This window comes from Neodiprion lecontei, chromosome 3, assembly GCF_021901455.1.
Source record: "Neodiprion lecontei isolate iyNeoLeco1 chromosome 3, iyNeoLeco1.1, whole genome shotgun sequence".
Taxonomy (NCBI): domain Eukaryota; kingdom Metazoa; phylum Arthropoda; class Insecta; order Hymenoptera; family Diprionidae; genus Neodiprion; species Neodiprion lecontei.
The window spans coordinates 13,271,364-13,295,970 of NC_060262.1; the positions used below are offsets into that span (position 1 = coordinate 13,271,364).

A 24,607-nucleotide genomic window follows, 5' to 3' on the forward strand; every position below is an offset into this window, starting at 1 on the left:
GATATTAGAGTTACCTACAGAGTTTACTAGAAATTAACATGTGGTTTGCATCACTTGGAATGTCGGCATCTGATCTGATTGTGAGGTTCACTGTATTTTTATGGCCTACGATATCGCACATTTCTAAAATGATTTTGTTTCTGTAATTCTTCCCCCGACAGATAATGCTAACTTTATTACAATTAAACGCATGATAAACCACTATTCTATGTTTTGTCAAGGATGTTTGGTTTTTTTTTTAATCCTCGATAATATTGTGTTTGTGTTCAGTATTCCTACTTTGATAATCTACTTGTTTGGTCAATGTAACATTTGTCGCAATCATTGCATGTAATTTTGTAAGCTAAATCAAAACACTTCTTCTTAGAAACCTTATCTTTATGTAAAACAAACAACCTCGACAAATTGTTGGTGCTTCTAAAAACACACTTTATATCAAACTTGTTTAATGTTGTACTTATCAATTGTGATAAGCCTTTGACCTAGGGAAAACTAATCTGAGATTCAATTGGAGATAGAAATTCCCCTCTGCCTACAACAATGTGAGATTCAATATCAAGTCTGCCTTTTAGAAAAGCCAATCGCGAGTCAATACACTGATTAATTAATCTTACAGGATAATTGTTAGTTAAAAGGATTTCTTTGAACAGGCTTAGATTGTTATCATGAAAACATCTATTTCAATTCTCCTGTCCACTAAGTTATAGATGTTCGCTATCTTCCGTCTCATAGAATGATGAAAGTCAAAATTGAAATATCTCTTGGACCAAATTGGCTATTGGTACCAATCAGTTATTATTTTGCCATAGCGATTGATTACAAGTACGTCGAGGAAACTAATCTTTTATTCTACTTCTACTGCCGAAGTGAATCGTAATATCTGATGTTCGCTGCTAACTACAGAGAGTACATCTTCTTTGCAGAACACTAACGCATGTCTATCTGGAATAACTATGTTGCTAATTCATTTAACAACTCCAAAACTATCCATCACGTTTGATAGCAGCTTTAGGCAATAAAATTTCAAAATATGATCAACGAACTTAAGCAGTTGGTAAGTCGGAGTATCGATAAATGAGATGATGATGCTAAGCAGTGTGCCTGTTTTGTGAATCTTTGGTAACACATAACACTTTGCAGTAACGCTGTTATATCATATCCGAATGCGTTTTTCCAAAGAAGTGATGTAATCAACAGAACGCAATGAGTGCACCCATTCATTCACCCTCATTTGTAATGATGATGTGAAGTGTGAATTGAATTTTTTGTATGTTGCGTTGGCATTCAGAATAGTCAACATATTGTCCTTGTAATCATTATTGGACATAATTACCGTATTATTGCCTTTGTCAGATTTTAAAACACTAACTGGGAGTTATCTTTTTGCGTTTTCGAACTTGGTATCCAACGTCTTATTGTGATATCTGTCATTGTTGGCGCCGTGACAAATATTTTCCAAGCAATTGAGAAAAGCATTGCGAGCTTTTGTACGGTCCTCTGTTTTAATAAAGTATAAAAATTCCACTCAAAGTCTGCGATGAATTTTGAAATGAGCACATTGTTATTTCCCGGTTCCCTCTATTTTCTTGGCGGCCGTATAAAAGTTTGATAACAGTCAAAGGCTTGCTCATGAATTCGCTCAAAATGATAGTTACGATGGTCAAGACACCGAAAGCACCTGCCCAAGACAAGCGATTATCACCTAATTCTACGGTAAGGTTATATTGAAAGATGTTGTCAGCAATTGTGAAGATAAGTTGACAGGAACGATAAACCTAACCTATCTTTTTATTCCTATTGTGATTGACGACTAAGCTATTTTTTTGCATACGAATTTGCTTTCACGGATGGAGTGGTTGATAAGCTGCATTTCATATCTGTTTACATAAGTAATTAATTTAGTTAGAGTTTCGCCCTCTACACTTGTTCGCTTTAGAAATTTAACTGATTGTAATGATTAAATGAACGGTTTCCAGTTCTGAGAAGGGTACCCTTTGAAGAGCTAAAACATTGCAAGATTGTGCTAGTTTTTATGACCTGCGGTACCAAGAAAATTTGGTATACATATATATCTACGGCGGTTAAGAATCTTTTTATACACCATTGTCTAGTGGTACTTGGAAAAGAGATCTAGAAGATGGAATTCTTCGATTGCATATCATCGTAATTCAGCGGATCGATAGATCTCCTTCTCTAGTGGAGCACGAGATCCCAAAAGATAGTGAGATAGTGAGTAACAGTAATAATAATGAAGATTTAGATGATGATTTAAAAAACAAATGATTAGTGAATCTTACTGGTACTGTGATCCCTGAGGATATAGCTGAGGTGATACACCTTGGTAAGAAACATGTTGCCTACCGTAGAAATCATAATATCCCCATTTCATAGTTCATCGCCGACCTCGAGTTGAATCTACACCATATTAGATCAGAGGATTGAAATCTAAATTCAACTATATCATAAGCCATGACTTTCCGCTGATACCAGCGGCGATCCGCGATATAGAAGAAATAAAAGTACAATTTCGAAATTTTCAGGTAAGTTGAAAAATTAGCGACGGAGCCAGGAATCGAACCTGGTATCTAGAGATGCTTTACCGGACACTTACTTCACTAGACCACCTAGCCGCCCTGACTACAGTGTCGTTAATTTCTCTCATCACCTGTATTTCGAAGACTGTTGTTTTTGTGTGTCATTGAATATATTTACATTTGAGTTTCGTCGCGGAGAGACACACTTTTGACAGTGTGCGAAGCTTGTTCATATGTGCACACATGTGCTATATGTGGAATTTTGTGAATCAAATTCACTTAACCACTTAAACGGCGGGCCGTTTATTATTGCTGATATGAAATACAACACTGTACATACATACGTACATGTAGTTAGTATGTACATACGACACTGTAGTCAGGGCGGCTAGGTGGTCTAGTGGAGTAAGTCTCCGGTAAAGCATCTCTAGATACCAGGTTCGATTCCTGGCTCCGTCATTAATTTTTCACCTCACCTGAAAATTTCGAAATTGTACTCTTATCTGGCAAATTTTTCTCGCTAATAATATGATATGTTGTATTTCATATCAGCAATAATAAACGGCCCGCCGTTTAAGTGGTTAATTGAATTTAATTCACAAAATTCCACATATAGCACATGTGTGCACATATCAACAAGCTTCACACACTGTCAAAAATGTGTCTCTTTGCGACGAAACTCAAATGTAGATATAGAAGAGGTGGCGGCTCTTAACATGCGTCAATAAAATGCAATTTTACGACACATCTGATGACGCTTTCATCAATAATATACCGGAATGGTCATGTTCTTAACTTTTATTATAGTTTTCCAAACTAACGTCAATGAGATTTTACTCTTTATCAAAACTACAGCGCGAGACAGCTGTCAAATTTTCCGTATTCGAGTTTATAATTAATAATATTTTGATCACTGTTTCCGAATATATTTACAATTAGATATCGAGGTCAGATTTGATGTGCTACAATTACTTTTTGAATTACATGCCCTGTGCATGCTGCCGCAAAAGTCTCTGCAGCTATTTTTGTATTACGTGTGTCAGTATAGTCTTCGTTTAAGTCGTTCTTATGCAAACTAGTAATGATTCATATCTTGATACTCTAATCTTACGTCTCACCGCTGTCGCATTGCATAATTATTCATGACTTATGACTGGAAATATATCCCACGAAGCATACTGTTCTGCGTTATACAAATTTTTCAACGTTAAGCCACCTGGTTGAAACCGAAACCGGTAAGCCACTTAATAATGGAATAGTTTTTTTCATGATTTTTTGACAAGCAACTTGTCTTTCGTGTAAAATATGTCTCATCATTTTTTTACCAGTCCGTTTTAGAGCACGTTTAAATGCTTTCTTATTCATTATCCGGATTATTTAAACAATTTGGCTTTCATAACCCTGTCAGTGAAGGCATTATTTTTCCAGAAAGCGAAACTATAGTCCATGTATTTTTACGCCGCGATATTATTAGTGGTGAAAAAATATATGCAAACGATGTTTAATGATTCATTTCTCACATTCCCAAACTTTTCAACACTGACTCTGATATTCTTTCCGTCCGTTCATCCGCATCATGCATTTCGCGGCTGACAGTTTGTTTAAAAAAATGAATTGTATTCCGTAGTACTACTCCATATTACTATCGACCATACACCAGCAATCGAGACGCGCTTTTGCGCTTTCCCCGTAAGTTTCTCGGATCAGTTAAAATTCTTGAATAGAACGGAGGCTCTCTATGTTATCTATGTAGTCCTACAACTCTCCATCGTATGTCATATATCTATGTAGTCCAAAAAAGAAGAAGGGAACTTCTGATCGGACCGAAGATTTTGACAATATTAGAAACATTTAAAATTATATGTTTCAGCTCTCTGTTTATTGATCACACCGAAATAGAGCTTAATTTAAATCTCTTGAAACCGGCATTTTTCATAAAATTGTCAAGTGTCACAGGGAATGGAGAAAGGGGAGGAATGCGTAAGTTTGTTTACGCCGCATATGCCAATGGCTACTCGTCGCTCTCAGGAGACTGCGTCTCGTGCCTAGGTTTCTTTCGATACATTCGGCCCGAGACACTTTCGTGTTTCTTGAACGATGAGAAGACGTCGTTGCATTGCCAAAATATCCTCGTCAGATTTGTGCAGGATCAGAAAGTCACAATCATCATTCTAGTATGATTTATGAATAAACATAGTTTTCGAGGATATAGTACACGTCTGCAACCGAAAATCTGCACAGGTTTTTTATACTGTTTCTTATAGATTTTCACTCACTGAAACTGGGCAAAATAGTTAAAAAGTTCCATCACATCGGGTTTTTTCTTGACCTCGTCTTTGAAGTTTCATTTAGAGTGAAACACCCGTTCACTTCAAAATCTGGTATTCTATTCTTGCTTTTAAAAATCGTATGCAAAAGTGATTTCTTACTTTCATTTAATATGTACTAAAATGAGACTCAAAAATTAATACAAACAGCGAAACAGAAAATGGAAAGCGAAAACGTGTTCGGAGGTGTATCAATGAAAATAAGAAATGGTTTCATAAGTGAAACAATGAATACCCAATGTTGAATACATTTCATAGAGAAATTGTTCATTGTAATGAAGTAGTGGATTTCCATTAATGTTATGCGTTTTTACGCATATACCTTGTATTTTGTAAGAATACTGTACGTGACAGAGGAACATGGAAGTCATTTTTAGATTCAACACACACGAAAACATCCCATGCAGCTAAAAAGAATATCTTTTGCACACCTGTGTAGTAAATGAATTCTCAAGAATTGAGCTTTGTATACGGCATTACCTGCAACCTGCTTACCTGCCCAGAAAATCGTACAATAGCGAGAAGGCGGCCAAACGCCGCAAACATGAGGCGTGAGAGAAGATAACATGGAAATTCGCACAAAAGCTCAGACTTGGAACACAATATGTTGAGCGCCAGGTATATACGGACCACTGGAATGCGGTATAGGGGATAAACGGGAAAAAGGGAAGCAACCAGGAATTCAGCAGCTCAGGGTGTCAGAGGGAAACGTGAGTTGATTAGGGTTAATACCAATCACACTTTCATACAATACCAAACTAGTAATGAATGAAAAAAGATCAATGTATTGAGGCAAGGGAACAGGTAACAACTTATTCCATTTTGTACATCACCTGAGACAGGAGTAAAATATAACAAAATATAAGCGATTAGCCCGCGCAACATACTCGTAGTTAACGAAATAATTCTAACGCGATGACACAAATACTAAAGTACCGAAAGGTTTTGAATAGGGACGCCACGAAGACACGTCGTCGGCCGTGGCAGACTGATGTAATACTACGCAGCAACCCAACTCGAAGCGAAATTTGCGAGTAGACGCATCAAAACCAAAACAATAATAATTGGTCGTATACCAACGAAAGAAATCGCACTGTACAACTTGACAAAGAACGTAGTTACCCAAAAAACTGATAATTCACACACTCGTTAAATTCGGCAACAAACTACGGGTTACAAAATGCCAAATAATGGCCCATTGATATGGTCTCAACTGAATTAGAATAAAAAAAAGACTGCACGAAAACCCAGAAGAGGTTCATTCGACAGAAACTATCTACGAAACAAAAAAATGGAATAAAACATGACAACTTGGGGATTCGAGCGGGTACCAAAAAGTTACCTACGTAGTTAAATGGGGAAATTGCAGAAGTAGGAGACTAGGAACGGGATGGCAAATAAAAAACTTGAGAGACTTAAGAACGTGAAAGGAAATAAACTGGACGGGAAAAAGAGATCAGAAGTGAATAAAATGTAGAGCGAGTCGCCGTCGACGAGCAGCAGTGGAGGACGTCCTTTCAGTTCGCTCACAGGATGAAGAGTCGCGACCATATCGGTCAGGACCCAGAGCAGGAGTGACGAAGTGATGAGCGAGCAGGACCTGCTTCGCTGTGGCAGCGAGCGTCGAAAGTGCTGCGGCCGATAATTACCTCGCATCATGGGTGCGTCCAGATTGGCCCATGCTTTACTAGCGCTGGCGTTGCCGGGTGGTGCAGGGGTCAATGTTTAACTATAGCTTTCGCGGCACCGCTTGTTTCCGCGATACCTCGTAAGATATTCTTGAAGGACTCGTGACGGCAGCCGGGAGATTGGAACAGCCTCTGCTCTATCGGATGAACTTCGGTCTCATAGGTGGTTTAGCTGGGCAGGAACTCGTGTAGGCGCATCCCAGATGGCTACCGTGGGTTTTCTCAAGATTGATTGGTGGTATCGTCGATGTGGATATCGGCAGCTAGTTTCGGTAGGTGAAATGAAGCCTGCTTCTTGAAGTCTCGTCTTCGGTAGTTGAAAGCTTAGATAATCCTTAATTGGGTCTTTCTCTCGGTTCTTACTTTCCACAGTTGATAGTTAGGTAAATGAAGGGGAAAAGTATGTGTTTGAGCTAATCATTTACCATTGTTGGGATACAAGCAAATTATCTTCACCTTCAATTAGCCTGGTTATATTTGTTTTCCTGAGTGTCAAGATGAAAGTATTATAAGTAAGAAAAAGAAACTAAAGATGTGTGCGAATATAGGAGGAGAAACATTTTTGTTGAACCAGAGACTTATAATAGAAAGGGTTAAGTGAGACGCGCGCTTACGAAACAATTAAGAAGTTTTCATATATGTAATTTACGTAAAATATATTATTATTATAATAAAACTACCGCTTTCCATTTCAATAAAACAATAAATCTAACAACCATATTTATCCTGACTCCATGCTACTGGGAGAACGACAACGGTATACATGAGAGGATTCGACGGTCACATAACACTGGCCAACAGTGGTTTTGTTGCTCTTGATATTTGAGTCGTCTTAGAAAGATTCGATGTCAACAACCTTAGGAGTAAGCGTAGTTTTTCGAAATTGACTCTAGTTATTCATTTTATCGACATTTTCATATATGACTCAAAAAAGCAATATTTAGGTGAAAAATTCGATTTCTTTTTTTTAATATCTAAAGTTTATCAAAAAAATACTATCAATAACCTTAGTTATGCTTACTTTATTCGGGCAGAAGTATAAAAAATATAAGAAATATAATACTTTGTTGTTCTCGCCATGAAAAAGAGGGCACAACAAGTTTCTTCGAAAGGGGGGGTATTGGGGTGTTCCGAAAAAAAAAAAATTAAAAAATTTCTCTCAAACACGCATCAAACTTTCGGTAGAGCATCTTATATAGAATATCTCAGCCAAATACGAGCTTTTAATATTGATTTTTTTCCATTTTCCATTTAAATAACAGGTAAAAAAATGTAGGAAAAAATATATCTCATAAACGTCTGACATATAAACCATCTAAACGTACATCTAATAAACTATCTGTATTAACAGATTCTTATAGGAAATTTCACGCTCTATAAAAAACTACTGATATAGAACTTTAACCGTTCAAGAGAAATTCGCCTTTAAACATTGAGTCATCTCGAATACAATACTACAATAACATAAAATCCAGAGCCAATCTAATATAATCATAATTATATTCGTAAGTTTTACGTTCTCAAACACCAGGATTCACAGAAAAAATCAGAGCAACAAAAAAAAGTATTTATTTTGTAGAGCTGTGTAATGCGACGTGAAATGCCGTGTTAAAATAGATTGAGGTCAAATTCGGCGATATTAGTCAATTTTTTTAATTCTGTTCTGTCAACGTTTTAGCCCAGAAGACTAGACTATCTTAGTTTACATTGTGGATACTCTATTTGTCAATATTGTTCCTTTGGTTTACATAATTTTATAGCTATTAACCATTGAGATTTACAAGTTGAAATTGAAAAAGACATGTGGTAACTCAAAAAGAGGTTATGTAAACTTAGGGACAATGAATCTGAGATGGGTAATTTTTTACATTAGACAGTTATGTTGGCAACACAGAGAAACCTACAGCGCCATAGTCGGCCGAGCGCGAAACAAACTCAATCTCAATAAACATCACATAACCCATGACCGTTGAATCTGACCTTAGAATACCGCGGGGATAATGACTTGTTAGATTGACACGTATTCTGAGGTTAGATTCGACGGTCATGGGTTATGTTATGTTGATTGAGATTGAGTTTGTTCGCGCTAGGCCGACTATGTCGCTGTAGGTTTCTCTGTGTTGCGAACATAACTATCTGGTGGAAATAATTAGCCGTCTCAGATTCGTTATCCCCGAGTGTAAATTGCACATCACGAAAGAATTTTTTACCAGATGAGGTATAAGATAATAACTAAATTACATAAGCAGAAATATTCAATTAATAATATCATTGTGATTGGATCAGTGAAACCTAAGATTACATCACTTATAACAGATCACTCATATATTTTTTGACACCTGTGATTGCTTGGGTGTTATCGCAGTACCATTTTTCGACGAAGTAAGAAGCAGGTTGAAGGTCTCGGTTACCTTAGATTGGAGATAACAATCCTAATCAATATCGATTTGCATAAAGCCCGCGCCATTTTTTAAGTACAACTTATATGAAGTTTGAATACAGGCAACTTAGATACTGGATGTATGTTAGGGTGTGCGAGAAAAAATCGATGTTTTTTTTCTCGATTGCATCCGGCATTAGAAGTTAATTTGGGGTAAAAAAAAAAGATTGCTAGAAGGAGAGCTGAAAAAAAAATTATTTCGAACGGCGCATTGCATTTTAAGATTTCCCATAAAAATAACACAGGAAAATATTGAGACTTCTAAATGTGGTAGTGCAACTTTCCAGAAAAAATCGCACAGAAACGCCTATAAGATACTCGTATAGAGAATCGAATTCCGTATAAAAAAGTTATACGAAAAATTAGCTCAGAACAACCGTTCAAATGGCATAGCTATCTGAAGTTGGATTGATAGAAAAAAAAATTCAAAAGGCTGTAAAAATTGAATTTTCCGCTTTACGGAAAAACTTTTTGGGTGTTTTTTGTAGTGAATTTTCTGCTCCAACATACAATCTGCATGAAATCGTTCTCGAAATGTTTCGCTGATACAAAAAAAATCAAGTACAACGAGAAATATAAAAGAAACGACGTTCATCATTGATCGGGTTTCGAAAAGCTTTATTTAATTAATTTGGTTTAATATTGATCAAATAGTTTTGTTTTTACATTATAATGCTCTTATAAATCATCGTTCTTTTTCTTAAGAGTCTGTTTGTTGCAGTTTGGGTATTTCTGTCGATGATTTTGCACTATGCCCAATAAATATTGTAGCTGTTCTTCGTTTTTTGTTAACGAACCGTTTTAAGCTTCTATCAAAGCGACACCACGTTCGGCTACGTCATCAACGACTATTAGATTTTTAAAAAAATCTGAGCAACTCAAATAACTAGCGTTTTCAGGCCATAATTCAATATTTAATCTAAAAAAATTATAAGGTAAATTGAATTGCTGAAAAAGAAATAAGGATTCTTGCGTAACGAAATCGCTTATATCTTTTTTCAGCAACATTTCCCAATCGTTTTTTTTAACAGTTAGTAGTATTTTTGGATTTTTCTCGAGATTGCAGAGCTTGTACCATTTTCGTCTTCACACTTATCGGCACAGCACTGTCGAAAAACGAGAAAGCAACTGTTTTCTCGTTCAAGTACCACAAGTGACTTGCTAATTTTTTTGAGGCAGCCTCCCCTACTACAGAATTCACTTCGCAATAACGAATGAAATTTTGTAGCAGTGACAGATCTTGACTTGGGGTCAAAATGGCACAAGGAGCTCGAAACCACGCCTCGATATAAAATATGACGATAAAAATGCATATTTCTCGAAGACTTTTTTTTTCTCAATCAGACAAGACGAATTGTTCTCTGGAAATCAATATTTTCAGAGAATAAATCGCTTTTGCCATCCATCGTGCATGATGAATCGCACCAGGGCGTTTTACATTAAAATTTTCCTCAGCGCCTCCCAAGAAAATGTATGCAAGCTCCAAGAGTTCTTTGTAATCATCTCGTGGTTGCAAAACCTATAACATGAAAAATAAAACGATTTTCAAACTGAATCGAACATACCTTAAGTTTTTGCAAAGATAAATTCATTTTTGTTTTGTATGATTCGAATGTATTCGATAGTTTTTTTTGAGTTATCAGATCTTTTATTTTTGAAAGGAATTAATTTTTTCAGGAATGTTTGTGAGAGAAGATTTTTAAAGTGCATGTCTATTCGTGAAAAATATGTAAACTGGGCTTGTCAAATATACTTTCTAGGTTCTTGAACTAGAATCAAATCGGCGGGAGGGGGGGGGGGATTGTATGCTTGATTATTTTATTCCAAAGACGAGAATGAATACCTTGAGTTGATCAGCGATAAAAGTCAACAATTCATTTTGCTTCCCTGCTAAAGCGTCAGCAACATTTTCGTCTTCCACACCACTTTGAAAATAGAGAGGATCAATGTTATTCCAAGCTTGTGAAAATCTGCTGAAAATTGGTACGCTTGGGCCAGTCAATGTCGGCCGAAATATTTCGAAAACGCTTCGAAGAACGAGTTCATAGACGTGGTGTCAACAAGCGTAATGAATTAACTGACGACCCAACATTTTCTCAACCAAACAACAAGTACCACGGAATGGCCCTGTTGGAAATTTCAATCACTATATAATAATAACTCGATTAATTGAAAATACGAGTAGAAACAACGAAAGCAACAACAACAAAGAAAATAACAACAATAATAATAACAAAGACAATAGATGCATAATTACAGCGAAATAAATAATCGTAATAACAATAATGTTAAGGTAGTTCTGTAGTTTTGTCCAAATCTTAGGAACGGCCTGAAATTTTAGTATGGTGTAAAAACAACCTCTAAGGACCGACTCACAAAATTTGAAACCGATTTACCGTCCCGTTTGGAAGATATTTGCAATTAAACATCGATATTTTTGCACGCGCGGCCTATACCTAACACGCAAATTGACGGATTTTGTCTTCATTTTTTATGATAGCTCCCGAACGGATCTTACGACTTCATTGAAAAATCACTCGCGTGTTGAGAACTACTGTAGGATTAATTTAAAAAAAATATATATATTTTTCACCGTTTAGTTTCGAAGATATCGATTAATGAAAATAAATAATCTTACGCGACGGGGAACGGAGATACGATCAGCTGTGACGAAACGGCAACAGTGTACGGCGGCAGGGAACAGATGCGCGCGTCGTAAAAGCCGCGATAGTAAAATTTTTCGTAGGTTTCAATAATTACGACAAGGATGGAAAATATATTTGTTCTTTTAATCAATTAAATTTCGTTTATTTATTCGTACTAGGGGCTTCGCCCCTGCGCGCTTCGCGCGCCAACCCCATCTCGGCGCTACGCGCCTCGGGCACTCGGTGCTGCGCGCCTCACTATTTCCTCACGCATTGTCTAGTGGATAGGCGAATTCCTTCATGTTGATTTAATGACAGGTCCTGCACTTGCTGTCCACTTCAATTCCTTCTGTGCTTACTTTTCTTTTTTTCATCAATCTAAGCTTCCATTCTATGGTTGAAAATTGGTGTTCCTTCTCTATTGATATCGATCTATCTCCTTGACTTGCTGAATTATTTTTGCTACCGCTCTGCCCGTTATTCTCCAAAATCACCTTCTTTATATTATTTTTTTCTCTATATTTATGTTGCTGTTCACTCCGCAAAACACCTCTTTCTCTTGTCGTCAACATCGATCCTGGTCGTCCTCTTACCTGGTTATACGAATATTTGATGGATATTATTCTATGGCTTATTTGGTTCTTCGCACTTACAATTTTACTTTCCTCTTTCTTTTGTGATACTTCCGACCATCCACCATCTTCATCGCCTTGTCTGCTGCTTAAAACTCCTCCTTTCTCCATTGTCATCGTAAATCCTGGCTGTCCTTTTGACTGTTCGGTGATATATTTAGATTTACTATTATTTGATTGTTACTTTTCATACTTATTACTCACTATCTGAATTTTATTTTGGTTCTGCAAGACATCAAAGTGTCCACTCTCTCCGTCACCGGTGAAGAGCAGCGAGAATTGTGTTCCATTTTGTGATCCGATCCGGTGTGGATGAATTTGTTCTTCGCGATACTCCATTTAACATATCTTAAAAATTTCCGCAGCTGCATATATTGCATTTTTATTCATATGTGATTTGTAATCACCAGGTCACCTAATCACAGCACCGTTTGACTCATTACCTGTAATAAAACCTGCAAATGTAGACCAATTATCCACTATATTTGAAACGATACTCAGTCTCACCTCTGCGTGTCGATCTTGAGTGCCGTATACACAATACGCCAACGCGCGAAAAAGACAATTCCCGTCGGGAATCATCTTGATAATTTTCGTTTGCATGTTCATTTTTTTCGCGTCAGAAACAGATACCTATAAAGATATTTGTCAAAGACTGTCATAAACGGCCGATGACAGCTGTCAAAGGGTTTGCTAGATGCTTTTTGTTTTGTTTTCGGGATCTCACCCCACCGCCAACTTCATGCGTATACTATTGTTATTATAATCTTTTTTTTACTATTGTTATTATAATCTTTTTCTACGTTCATTTGTTTGAAACTTTTTTATTAGATAGAGAGATATATTGTGTACTATTCATGTATATTGTGTCATATATACTATGGTCGTGTGTGTGAATATACAAATGAATAGAATATATATATATATATATATAAAAACAAAAATTGCGGACAAAGTAAAAATAAATTCAATGAATAACTTTTTTTTTTTAAATACTGATAACGATAATAAAATTTTTGTCAAATAAAAACTTTCAAATAGAAATATCAATTATTGATGAACAAAAATGAACGCTTGTTTTTCAGGTGTTCAACAACGGTCTTGATTATTTTTTTTCACTTTTGTAAAGCGTTAGTTTCATGTATATTGTGTCATATATATTATGATCGTGCGTGTCGAATATACGTATATAAAAACAAATATTGCGGACAAAGTAAAAAATAAATTCAATGCATACATTTTTTTTCAACATTGATAACAATAATAACATTTTTTTTCAGATGAAAACTTTTAAATATAAATGTCAATTACTGATAAACAAAAATTAACCCTTGTTTCTCAGGTGTTCAACTACCGTCTCGATTATTTTTTTCGCTTTTGTAACCCGTGGTTTACCTGAGATCGTTTTCTCCGATAATAAAGATTTTATTCCGATGTCGCCATCTTTCGCGTACACCTCTTTCAGAATTTCATAATGAATTCCGGCTCCTGCTATTTTCAGAATCATTTGATTTGATATCACGCCTTTCAAATATTTTAGACTTGGTGACAGGAGTTTCACCATTATCACTGCTTTATAAAGCTTACAAACTTCAAGAAACATTTCCTTTTTGGCAAAAGTATCACATAGTTTCTCGAGAGTTTCAACATCGAATAGGGCTTCATGAAATTTATCGAATGTTCCGAAATTCAATAAGTCGCGGGCTAAAATTGGTAAATTGAAACTTTTTTTCGGCTTTTCGTTCAGGCAAAACTTTTTTCATCAGAGTCAAACTATCTGAAAACCCTGCGATATTTTTAAAACTCTCGATCATACCGTAATCTATTATATATCGCAGTAAATGAGAGGAGTCGAACGATGCATTATGAGCAACCAAAACGCATGGCTTCGATGAAAATTCGAGAAACTGTTGAAATGAAATTAGAGCTTCACGAGGCGCAATTGTGGCTACTTCTCTGCTGTGGAAATACAGTTTTCCTCCAACGTATTTCAACCCCGTAACCCGGGAAGCATCAGCATCAATCGACTTGGACGGATGGAGATAGACGCTGAATGTTGAATTCTCAAATTTTGCTGCGATTTGTAAAATTTCTGAGTCCTTCGAGAACCCAGACGTCTCCAAATCGAAATATATTATATTGCAGCTGTCTACCGATACTGCGATGGTTGGCAAAATATCTAAGAGAAGTCGAAAATCAACAGTTCCCTTGCTCTCTGAACAAGAGTTGATGCCGCAGTTAGTTTCATATTGAATCCCTTCAGATTGCTCCATCGACTTCCTGGAGGCTTCTTTTTTTCGTGCCAATAAATTTCTTCGAGCTTTAGTTGTTGGTAATTTTGCCTTCATCGCTCGTTTTTTTCTTTTTGTGTCCAACACCTTCGCGAAAGATGCAGTGTGCTTCCCCGGTGATACATTCAATTTCGAGTTGACGTCCATGATGTGCTTTTCGCCTTCGTTTTTTGTGCATACAGTGCTAGCTAATCGGTAGTCCCCTGATTCGCTCAGGCTGTAGCAGCAATTTTTAGGTGCTTTGTGAGCCATTATATTGTTAATACTTTCATTCGCTTGACTGGAGGCAGCAACACAAAATTTTGCAGCATTGTCAGCATAGCCAAATAGCTCTGAAAGCTTGTTGTATAATTGCTGATTTTTCAGTTCAATTTTATGTGTACCTTTACACCAAACTCCACAATTTTCATGCTGGCCAAAAACATGCTCAGGGATATTGCGAATAGTTTTCCCTAACTCGGCACTATGTCCTTTATTTTGCACGAGTGCGTAAGAAAAACATTTTTTCAAATGAGGAATAACTTCCTTGTTTCTCATTTCACTGTAACCTTTTCGTAGTTCGTACAAAGCATAGGCAAAATTTTTCTTCAAATGATTGCTGTCTGCGAGTTTGAAGACTGTTTAAAGATTTCCCTGACGTACTGCTGAGATCGTTGAACTATCCTCGTCCCCTATCAGAAATCTCACGTTCAGCCCGATATCTTTGAGAATCGAACTCTCGTTGACTAGAGCGGCGCCTACGTCAGACTCCATCGCCTTCGCACTGCCGCAAAAATTTTGCCTACACTCGTGATCGGATTTGCTGTGGCCGTTGGTACACATTCTACATTTCCAATTTCGCGCTGCAAAGTCCAGCACTTTTCCACTCAGAAAACCGACAATCGTACCATAGCCATTTAAACTATTGTAGCTTTGGCCATTGCCCCGCTTGCTCCAGCCCATATCATAGGAAACGATGATATTCACGATGTTCCCTATTGCTGTGTCAAATTCCTCTCTTCTCCTTACATCATCGTCGATTGTTTGAGGATGAAGGTTAGGGTTAGTGAGAGAGCCGAGGGTCCGCGCGAATGGATAAACTTCGTCTACTATATCTAGTGGCCTGATAACGAAAAGAACGATAAGCATTTTATTCCAATTTATTGTTTTTTATCATCACCATACATATATCTATTACATATGCCATTATGTCACCGTTGCAATAGTTTCAACAGCGAAAAGTTATATAAAATTTTCCACCTTGTAGCCGAACTCTAAGTTACAAATTCTTTAAAATATCAAGTATAACCATATTTGCTATTTAAAAAAATATCAATTTACAGATGGATTTGATTCTCACCGCTATATACAAATTTAATATAATTACAATAAGGGATTCATAAAAAGGGAGATGGAGTGCCACGCTGATAAAATGTTATGCTCAACGCAGTGAGAATTTATCATTTCACTGCAATGAATATTGACTGCGATGACACTAAATCTATATCATTTCACCTGACGCAGCAGTAAAATTGATTTTACAAAATTTCTTACAGTGTTGTATACCATAACTATTTCCTCTACAATATCTGTCACCGCAGTGAGAATTTATCATTTCGCTGCATTGAATGTTGACTGCGATGACACAAAATCTAGATTCCTGACGCAGCAGTAAAATTTATTTTACAAAATTTCTTACAGTGTTGTATACCATAACTATTTCCTCTACAATATCTGTCACCGCAGTGAGAATTTATCATTTCGCTGCATTGAATGTTGACTGCGATGACACAAAATCTAGATTCCTGACGCAGCAGTAAAATTTATTTCACAAAATTTCTTACGGTGTTGTATGCCATGATCACTATTTTCATTACGATAACAGACACCGTGGAGTTAATTATTGTGATAAGTCACATTTGCAAAAATTATACGTACGTTTTTTTTTCACAACAATAAACACTGAAGTCACAATAGCAGCTTGACCGCAAGTTAATACTTGGTGTCGAGGCGCTGGAAAAAATCTATAGCAATCCTGCATTCCAGTATGCAAAGGTGACACTGCGAATGAACTCAGATGCTAGTGAGAACTCTTGCACCGTCTCAGTCTTATCCACTGGGATGTAGGATTGTTATAGAAATATTATATTGTTGTGAAAACTTATAATTCCTGGCACAATCTTTCCATATTCTCTATAACTAATTTCTTTTCCTCTTCAGCAGCTCTACGGCAGGAATCTTTCGCAGCAGCTTCCAATGCTGGTCCAATTTCTCTTTCATATTTTTTAAAAACATGGGACCCGATGGTTGGGATGTTTAAACAATTCAATAATTTGTTCAACGCCGTTTCTCCAATGCCAGAATGAACTGCACCTGTAAAATGCATTTTGATATTAGGCATATCCTTGGCAGGTTAATCCGTTCTTCGAATTAATTTCTATATTTTGCACAATTGAAAAAATAACTCACCCAATACAGCTTTTGTATTCACATCAGCGTGCGTCTTATTTTCCAACGTTACGTGTGTTTTGCCTGTGCGTACTTGGGTTATAGAACAACACTCGTCGCAGGCAATGTGCAGAATTGAGTTCAATCCCATTCGCGTTTCTTTCACCGCTTTCTTCAATAAAATATCTTTTTTGCAGCGAATACACTTCAATTGTTGGGCCAGATATTCTAAATCGACGATTCGGCGCCCTTCGACAGCAAATTCTTGTTGCCGATCATGGAGGTTATGTCCACTCTCCTCTCGTTTAGCGGCATTCGCTCGACACATGGCGTAAACTGCTTTTAGTTTTTTATCGAGCACTTTTTTCTTCACAAACTGACCCTTGAATCGCGTTTGGGTTGCCATTATCAAGATTTTTTTTTCACAAAACAAATATAACTTTACAGAACTCTGACACTTTCACGTTGGACGCTACTATGTACTGAAAAATTGCGATGTTGCCAAGTTTACAGAGGCGCTCTATATATGTGTAGGGGCCCTATCCATGCATAAGGTGTGATTGTGTAGGACATGAACAGTGTACAGCATCGCCAAAAGTTCGAGACAGGCAGCGCCACGTACGTATGAGATCTTACTGTACACTGCGGTCGAAACTTTTGGCTGATACGTGTACATACAGAACTACCTTAATAAAAATAAGTAATCAGTACCGGAATTTACTGCAGCTGTCTCGAAACATAGTGCTTTCACGTGGTCACTGATATTCCATTCGTTCAGTGTTTCGATGATGACAAGAGCTTGATTTCTTCCGGTTCCTGACGTTAATTTCGGAACGGCAAGTAATTTTTCTTGCCCATTGTTTGTAATTACAATCGGAAGTCTATCAACCTTATCGGTACCAGTGAGCTCAGTAAGAATTTTTCAATCCCCATGCAGAGTTACGTTGTTGGGAATAACAAAATCATTCTTCGATTTTTCGAACATTTCTTTCCGCATCTTTATTCGGCTATCGTGAATAGCTCGATGGCTCAAATTGATGTCGTCGATGTTATGCCTCAGCTCTGTGGCAACAGCAGCAATTATATAAGCAGCATTCCTGCTACTCAAATTTTCTCTGTCAAGAGCAGCGGCCACATTTTCAGAAATTATATTTATTTTTGGACGCTTAGCAGAGGATAGTATTTTATCATTCCAACAATTAATGGAATTCTCGAATTGGCTACTAGGCACAGATAAAGGGGTTGAACTGAACTCTTGACTTGATGCAATGTCCGAGGCGATGTCATTATTGACGTGTTGGCTCAAAGCTAAATAGAAAAATCGTTATCAGGAATGATTTATTCCGCTTCATATCGAATGTAATTATAATTCTAATATATATAATATAATAATAATGATAATATATTATTATTATTATTGTTATTGTTATTGTCATTGTCATTGTCATTGTCATTGTCATTGTTGTATCATTGTCGTTGTCGTTGTCGTTGTCGTTGTCGTTGTTGTTGTTGTTATAACTCTGCAATAAATCATAAGTAAATAAGGGATTAAATACGGCTAGAATTCTTACAAGAGTTTAGTTGTATTTCGGTTTCATTTGGTGATTTCTTTGAACTTGGGACGAAACCACGTCGATTGTTTTTTTTTTTGTCCTGATAAGAATGTCCTTTTTTCTTTGGACGTTCGCGAGCTGAACGCATCGTTACGCGAAACGTCAAACAGTTCTTCCATTTTAGACCGGAAACTGCATTCTTTAATCTTTTGAGTTGACGATTTTTTCTTTGCGAGCTTTTGTTTAATAACTCCCATTCAATAAAAAGTTTCATAAATTTCCGAATAATGTTTTGGGTTCGTGAAGTTGGAATTCCGGCTTGATCCCAACATTCCTTTACCTCTTTCACGATTGCAGCAGCACTTTTTTTTATCGATAATCTGAGAGATCGATGGTGGTGAAAAAACACGGATAAAACTTGTTTATTTGTTGGTAGTTTTCTACCAACAAATCCGGCACTTTCAGAACCAACTAAATATATCTGTTTAACCGACGATTGAGATTTTTTTTCCGTCATTATTGCACTTATCACCTTTGTCACCAATCGAAATACTCATGTAAAAAAAATCGACAATTTTTTATAATGAGACGTGTTGAAACTAATGTCGTGGTTTCCCGTTCGTGTGAAGCTTGTAACTTTGCACTACGAGCTACCGCATACTGCTGCTAGGTGGCAGCGTGTAATTTTGCACCACGAGCTACCGCATACTGCCGCTAGGTGGCAGCGTGTTTTTTGGCGCGCACGTAGCTGATGGATGTATTACTGTACAGTCCCAGACAAAAATTGTATTCAATGAGAATTTTTGTACTTCGTGACTCAATAAAAATCTAAAAAAATCCAACAACTCTTTGTATGGCATGAACAACAATCATCAATCCTGATATCGCCCAAAAGTTATTAACAAATTGTTAAAAAAAAATAATTTTGCAATAACTTTCCAGTGACCGCTGTTTTTTTCCTGTACGAATCAAAAGTGGGCATTTTTCATTCGAAAGTTATTGCAAATTTTTTGTTTTACCAATTTGTTAATAACTTTTGGGCAATATTATTGTTGATTATTTTTATTCGTGTCATGCCAAATGTTTTCGAATTTTTTCAGATTTTAATTGAGTCACGAAGTACGAAAATTCTCATCGAATACAATTTTTGTCTGGGATTGTACAGACAGAACATCTTTAAATAATAAAATTCAACTTCAGATAGCGATGTCATTTGAATGGTTGTTCTGAGCTAATTTTTCGTATAACGTTTTTTGTATGGAATTCGGTTCTCAATACGACTATCTTAGAGGCGTTTCTGTGTGATTTTCTTCTGGAAAGTTGCAGTACCACATTCAGAAGTCTCAATATTTTTCTGTGTTGTTCTTATGGGAAGTCTTCAAATGCAATGCGCCGTTCGAAATAATTTTTTTCTTGAGCTCTCCTTCTAGGAATCTTTTTTTTTACCCCAAATTAACTTCTAATGCCGGATGCAACCGAAAAAAAAACATCGATTTTTTCCCGCACACCCTAATGTATGTACATTTATTCACTGTGTTGTCATTATTCTTATATATGTGAACCATTTTTTAAATATTTTGTTCATACCAATTAGGTTCGGTTGTTAAAATTGCAACATTATCAACATCGAATTGATGTACTAGGTCTAAGCTATGTGATGCTACAGCACATCAGGCAGTGTTATGGCATTGGGTATAATATCGATGACCTGCTATTCTGTGTTTCAAGAGTTGTGACGATTACCCAACATAAAGTTTATCGCAATGAGTACAGTCTATCATGTATACAGTATTAATTATATCTTAATTAGGTACGACAGACTTTAGGTGCGAAAATAAAATATTAGTAGTGTTGCTTATTCTAAATGTAACATAGATCCCTACTTGTTGTAAAGTTTGCTTAATTTTACTGGATAGACCTTCAACATATGAAATCGATGTTATATTCTTTTCAGAAAGGTTGTATTGTTATTCCAGTCAATAAAGTTATGCATTTCTTGCAGTTTGTGACACTTCATGTTTTGATAAAGCTTAAAGGATATCCGTTTGTTAGGAAAGTCGTGTCAATCAATTGAAGATTTTATAAACGATATCGTGTATGTGAGATTTTAGAGCAACGATCATACAGGTCTATACCAACAGATTTTTCATATTCCATGTCATGTTCGGACTCAAAATTAATACATCTCCCAGACCAAGTCTCTCTATCATACCAGTCCAACACGACTCTCTTTTGTTGGTTGATGATTCCCGTATCTGGAAAGTTAATTTTTTTCACTAGTTCGATTTCGATAATCAATTGAATGCGTGGATGAAAGTTGTTGAATTTATTAAATACGAGATTTACGTGCTCTTTATGGACGCAAGTAATTATATCACCAACATAACAATTATAGAACGGGAGTGCGAAAGGTGATTGTATGATTATTGTTAGCTCTAAGTATTCTAAAACCAGCTTGGAAACCACTAGGGTGATGGGTGACCCCATCGCAAAGCCATACATTTTTTTTGTATTATTTTTTTTCAGGAAAAATAGCAATAATCCAAACATGACTGCGACATCCAGAAATTCTTTTTTATTGATGTTTGTGTGTGGTTTCGTCGTTGACCACTTCTTGCTAATTATTTCGATAACTATATTGGTTGTTATGTTTGTATACAATGAAGCTACATTAAACGACATCAGAATATGGTAGATGGAGATAGGTGTATCCTTAATTTTTTCAACAAACGACCAAGTACCTTTGATGCGCTAGCTTGTTTTTCCTACGATGTAAGCTCAATATTTGTAAACAGAGCGTCAAATTATCTGTCTTAATCACATTAACCATGAGGTTGTTTGTGCTTATCACGTCATCACAAAAAGAAGCTTTGAAACATGGTTGTACCTCCCACTATTATCGGAAGAGATACGTTACTGATTACTGGAATTATACTCAGGTAAAAAAATACTTATTAATTTTTTCTGTGATAGGTATCTGAAAAATGTCACCGTAGAAGGTGATCAAGGCAAACCTAATGTAGAATTTACACAAGATGGAGTTCTGAAGGCCGCTGAACTAAAGATTATGAATCTTCGACCAGGGGTCAACGAACAACAGCCACTATGGGAGCAGGTAAGATGCGTTTCAGGTACTGTTGAAATTTTCAATAGTTGAGTCATTGAACAATTTGGCATGAAGTGAAGTTGAATTACAATTAGACATTTCCTCGAACGACAACTAATAGTCCAGGAGCCGACCGCACCATATGTTCCCTCATCGATCATACGGCCAAAATGCATATGAATCGATGGAAAATATAGTGGTCAATAGGGTGCCAGACTTTATAGACAATGGATCCTGTCCGGAGTGTCAAAAAAAATGTCACTTCCGGTCAGTTTTTTCGAGGTTATCTTCCCTAATTAATTGCATGATTTTGGCAATTGTCCAAGTTCAGGTCACTAAACGGATAATACTGAAAATTGAAGAAGAGCCTTAGATCAGTAATAGTACAATGGTCATCATGCATGACATTTTTACCTGTTTTTTTTTTCAATCTGTTTGAAAATCAACCATTACAAATGGTGGTCTGTCTGATTAGGTTGATGTTTTCACTGTCCAAACGGGTGTCGTGACTGTCGATAGCAAGGGATACTCACGCAGGTCTCAGCTACAAAAGCTTATAAAAACGAGTCTCTCTTTCTCGATGAAATTTAGCACTATCAATTTTCGTTTATCCGAGAGTTTCACATACGGTACCAACTATTCTATTTGATCAATCACGATTCTGAAATATCTATTTTTATTTCGAACAATAACATGCAAATCACTGTTTGATCTGGTGAGAATCAGCTCATACTTCGCGTTAACGATGATCTTGCTATAGTCTTCAGCAAAACCAAATATGATACTCAAGAGAATAATCATATCAAACTTATCATTTGCATTGGTTAATTCATTCGCTTCCTCGACATCAAGCCATCCAGCATTTTCCATAAATCATCTTTGACCAAGGCTTAGCGAAAAAAAAACCTTCAGCAGGCTGACAAACCAACTATTTTACTTCTATCAATCTCTGCAGCGTACAGCTTGCATTATCGAAAAACTTGCAAATGGCATTATCGACCAGGGTTGTGATCGCTGTTGCCGTACCGTCAGATTCAACCAGTTTTCTAAAGACATGCAGAGAGAACTCTAGCTTAGTAATTGACATTAATCTGGAAATATTCTTGACCTCGAAGTTGATAAGCAATGTGAATCTTCGCTATGAAGGTCAATGATAAAGACGCGTGTTGACATTTCGATCCGATTTGAGGCTCGCTTCGGAACGTAATTTTTAATAATCACTCATCCGTTGCAATGAGAGACAAAAAAAATTATAAATACAAAGTTTGCGATTAATATTCCAAGTACCAACCCGAACAAATCAGATTAACCTGTATCTGTAGTTACCTGGTTTAATGAAAGTGACACGCACAGGAATAGATTTTATATTTGAGAAAAAAACTTCAAATTATTGAACAGTAAAACCGCTGGAAGTGAAGACGCCCACCGTCTCATCGTTGAGAAATGATTAAAATAAGGGAGGAAAAAATTCTATGAAAATTTTGTTGCAAAGTCGTAATAATACTATGCCATCCACAAGTGAATTAGCAAACAGTGGAGAAGAAAGGCGCCAACTACATATAACCTATGATTGAAGGAAAACATGAAGCGGCGATCAAATCGATTCACAGATCGATCGGTAACATTGCATGTGTGTTATCTACAGATGGCATAGGTGTAAATATTACTAGATGCTCCTCATCTTGGCTGTGATTTATGCAATTAGCATGTTCAACAATATTGAACATTTCTAAGAGAAATATTCTGTAATATTAAGGCTCTTCATGTAAGATAGTTTCCTAGTCATTATTGAACAAATGATCACGCTTGATAATGTGTTTGTGCGAGGCCGTATGTTAATCAGCAATATTGTAAGCATGACGTTTATGCTATGTGACGTAGATTTTTCCCGTACCTTGGCCACTCGGATAAAATGACTGAGAACTTACCGCGTACACAATAATTCGGCAGTCGCGATGTAAGCTAGAAACTTGGATCTTAAAAAAGATATCGCGAGATTATGTTGGGCGCCTGGCGTGATTAACACGCCTCGTAATCGTTGATGCGATATACCTCGGGAATATGCTCGGTGGCTCAGTACCGTGGTAAGCGGAGGGGTAATGTTTGGAGAGACAGAGAAACCCTCGAAAACCACACGCTATTCAACAAAAGAAATAGAATAACATCATACATTTCACAATAGCGGTGATACAAAAACAAAAAAAAAAGAATAATTCAAAATCGCTCTTCGCGATTCAAAATACAAAAACAGAACTGAGAAAAATCACCTCTATAAGAAACCTTAAGCCTACTTGCGCTAGTCGCCTCCTCGATAACAAACAATAAAACAAAACCTAAAAACGAAATCTGACCCGACGCGCTAACAGCGATCGTCCAATACTAAATACAGCGCTAATCGCCAACTAATTCACTAGACGAAAACTGAAAAAAACATCTCACTCGATGCTCTAACCGCGATCGTTCTCGGCTGAATTATTGCGTAAATCGCAACATTTAGTACTACGCCAAAGGGCAAAATAAAGAAAAACCTACTATGGCTCGACGTGCTAATCGCACCTCTAATTGTTATTCGTAATTACGCGTTTCTTAACGGTAGACGTATGACGCTTATCGCAACGCATCCGAACTCATTCCGTACTCGCAATTACGTAAAGTTCACAAATCGCTCCGCTAAACCGAGCGGTCACGCACGACGATACGCGACCTACATGAGAGGTGACACTTTTACATAAGCTGACTCGACAAGACACCGTGCAGCGGAATTCAGCTGCACTCAATTTGAAAACAATAGGGACTCAACACAAAACCGTGACTCTGCTCTATACCATAGATAAACCAAAAGTTACTCCACGCTTTATCGCGAGAAATCAGGCTACGTGTACGGCCATCAAACAAGGAGATCGGCGAATAAATTTTGAATGCTCCACTAAACTATTAACTGGCTGACTGTTGATCGGTGCGCCA

At 36.8% G+C, this 24,607-nt stretch overlaps 2 protein-coding genes across 2 annotated transcripts in view; one reads left to right on the top strand and one right to left on the bottom strand.

The window, feature by feature from the left end:
* LOC124293695 (glutamate receptor ionotropic, NMDA 2B) overlaps nucleotides 1–24,607 on the top strand; it is a 1,867,270-nt gene that overhangs the window by 809,854 nt on the left and 1,032,809 nt on the right. The window contains exon 7 of the mRNA XM_046735718.1: nucleotides 21,511–21,652. Within this exon, the coding sequence (XP_046591674.1) occupies nucleotides 21,511–21,652 (142 nt within the window). The remainder of the gene's footprint in view (nucleotides 1–21,510; nucleotides 21,653–24,607) is intronic.
* Nucleotides 16,487–17,455, bottom strand: LOC124293697. The gene is made up of 2 exons (XM_046735720.1): nucleotides 17,006–17,455; nucleotides 16,487–16,909 (listed from the first exon to the last, which is right to left on the bottom strand). Exons 1-2 carry the CDS (start codon nucleotides 17,388–17,390, stop codon nucleotides 16,698–16,700), a joined length of 597 nt encoding a protein of 198 aa, XP_046591676.1. The 5' UTR covers nucleotides 17,391–17,455; the 3' UTR covers nucleotides 16,487–16,697.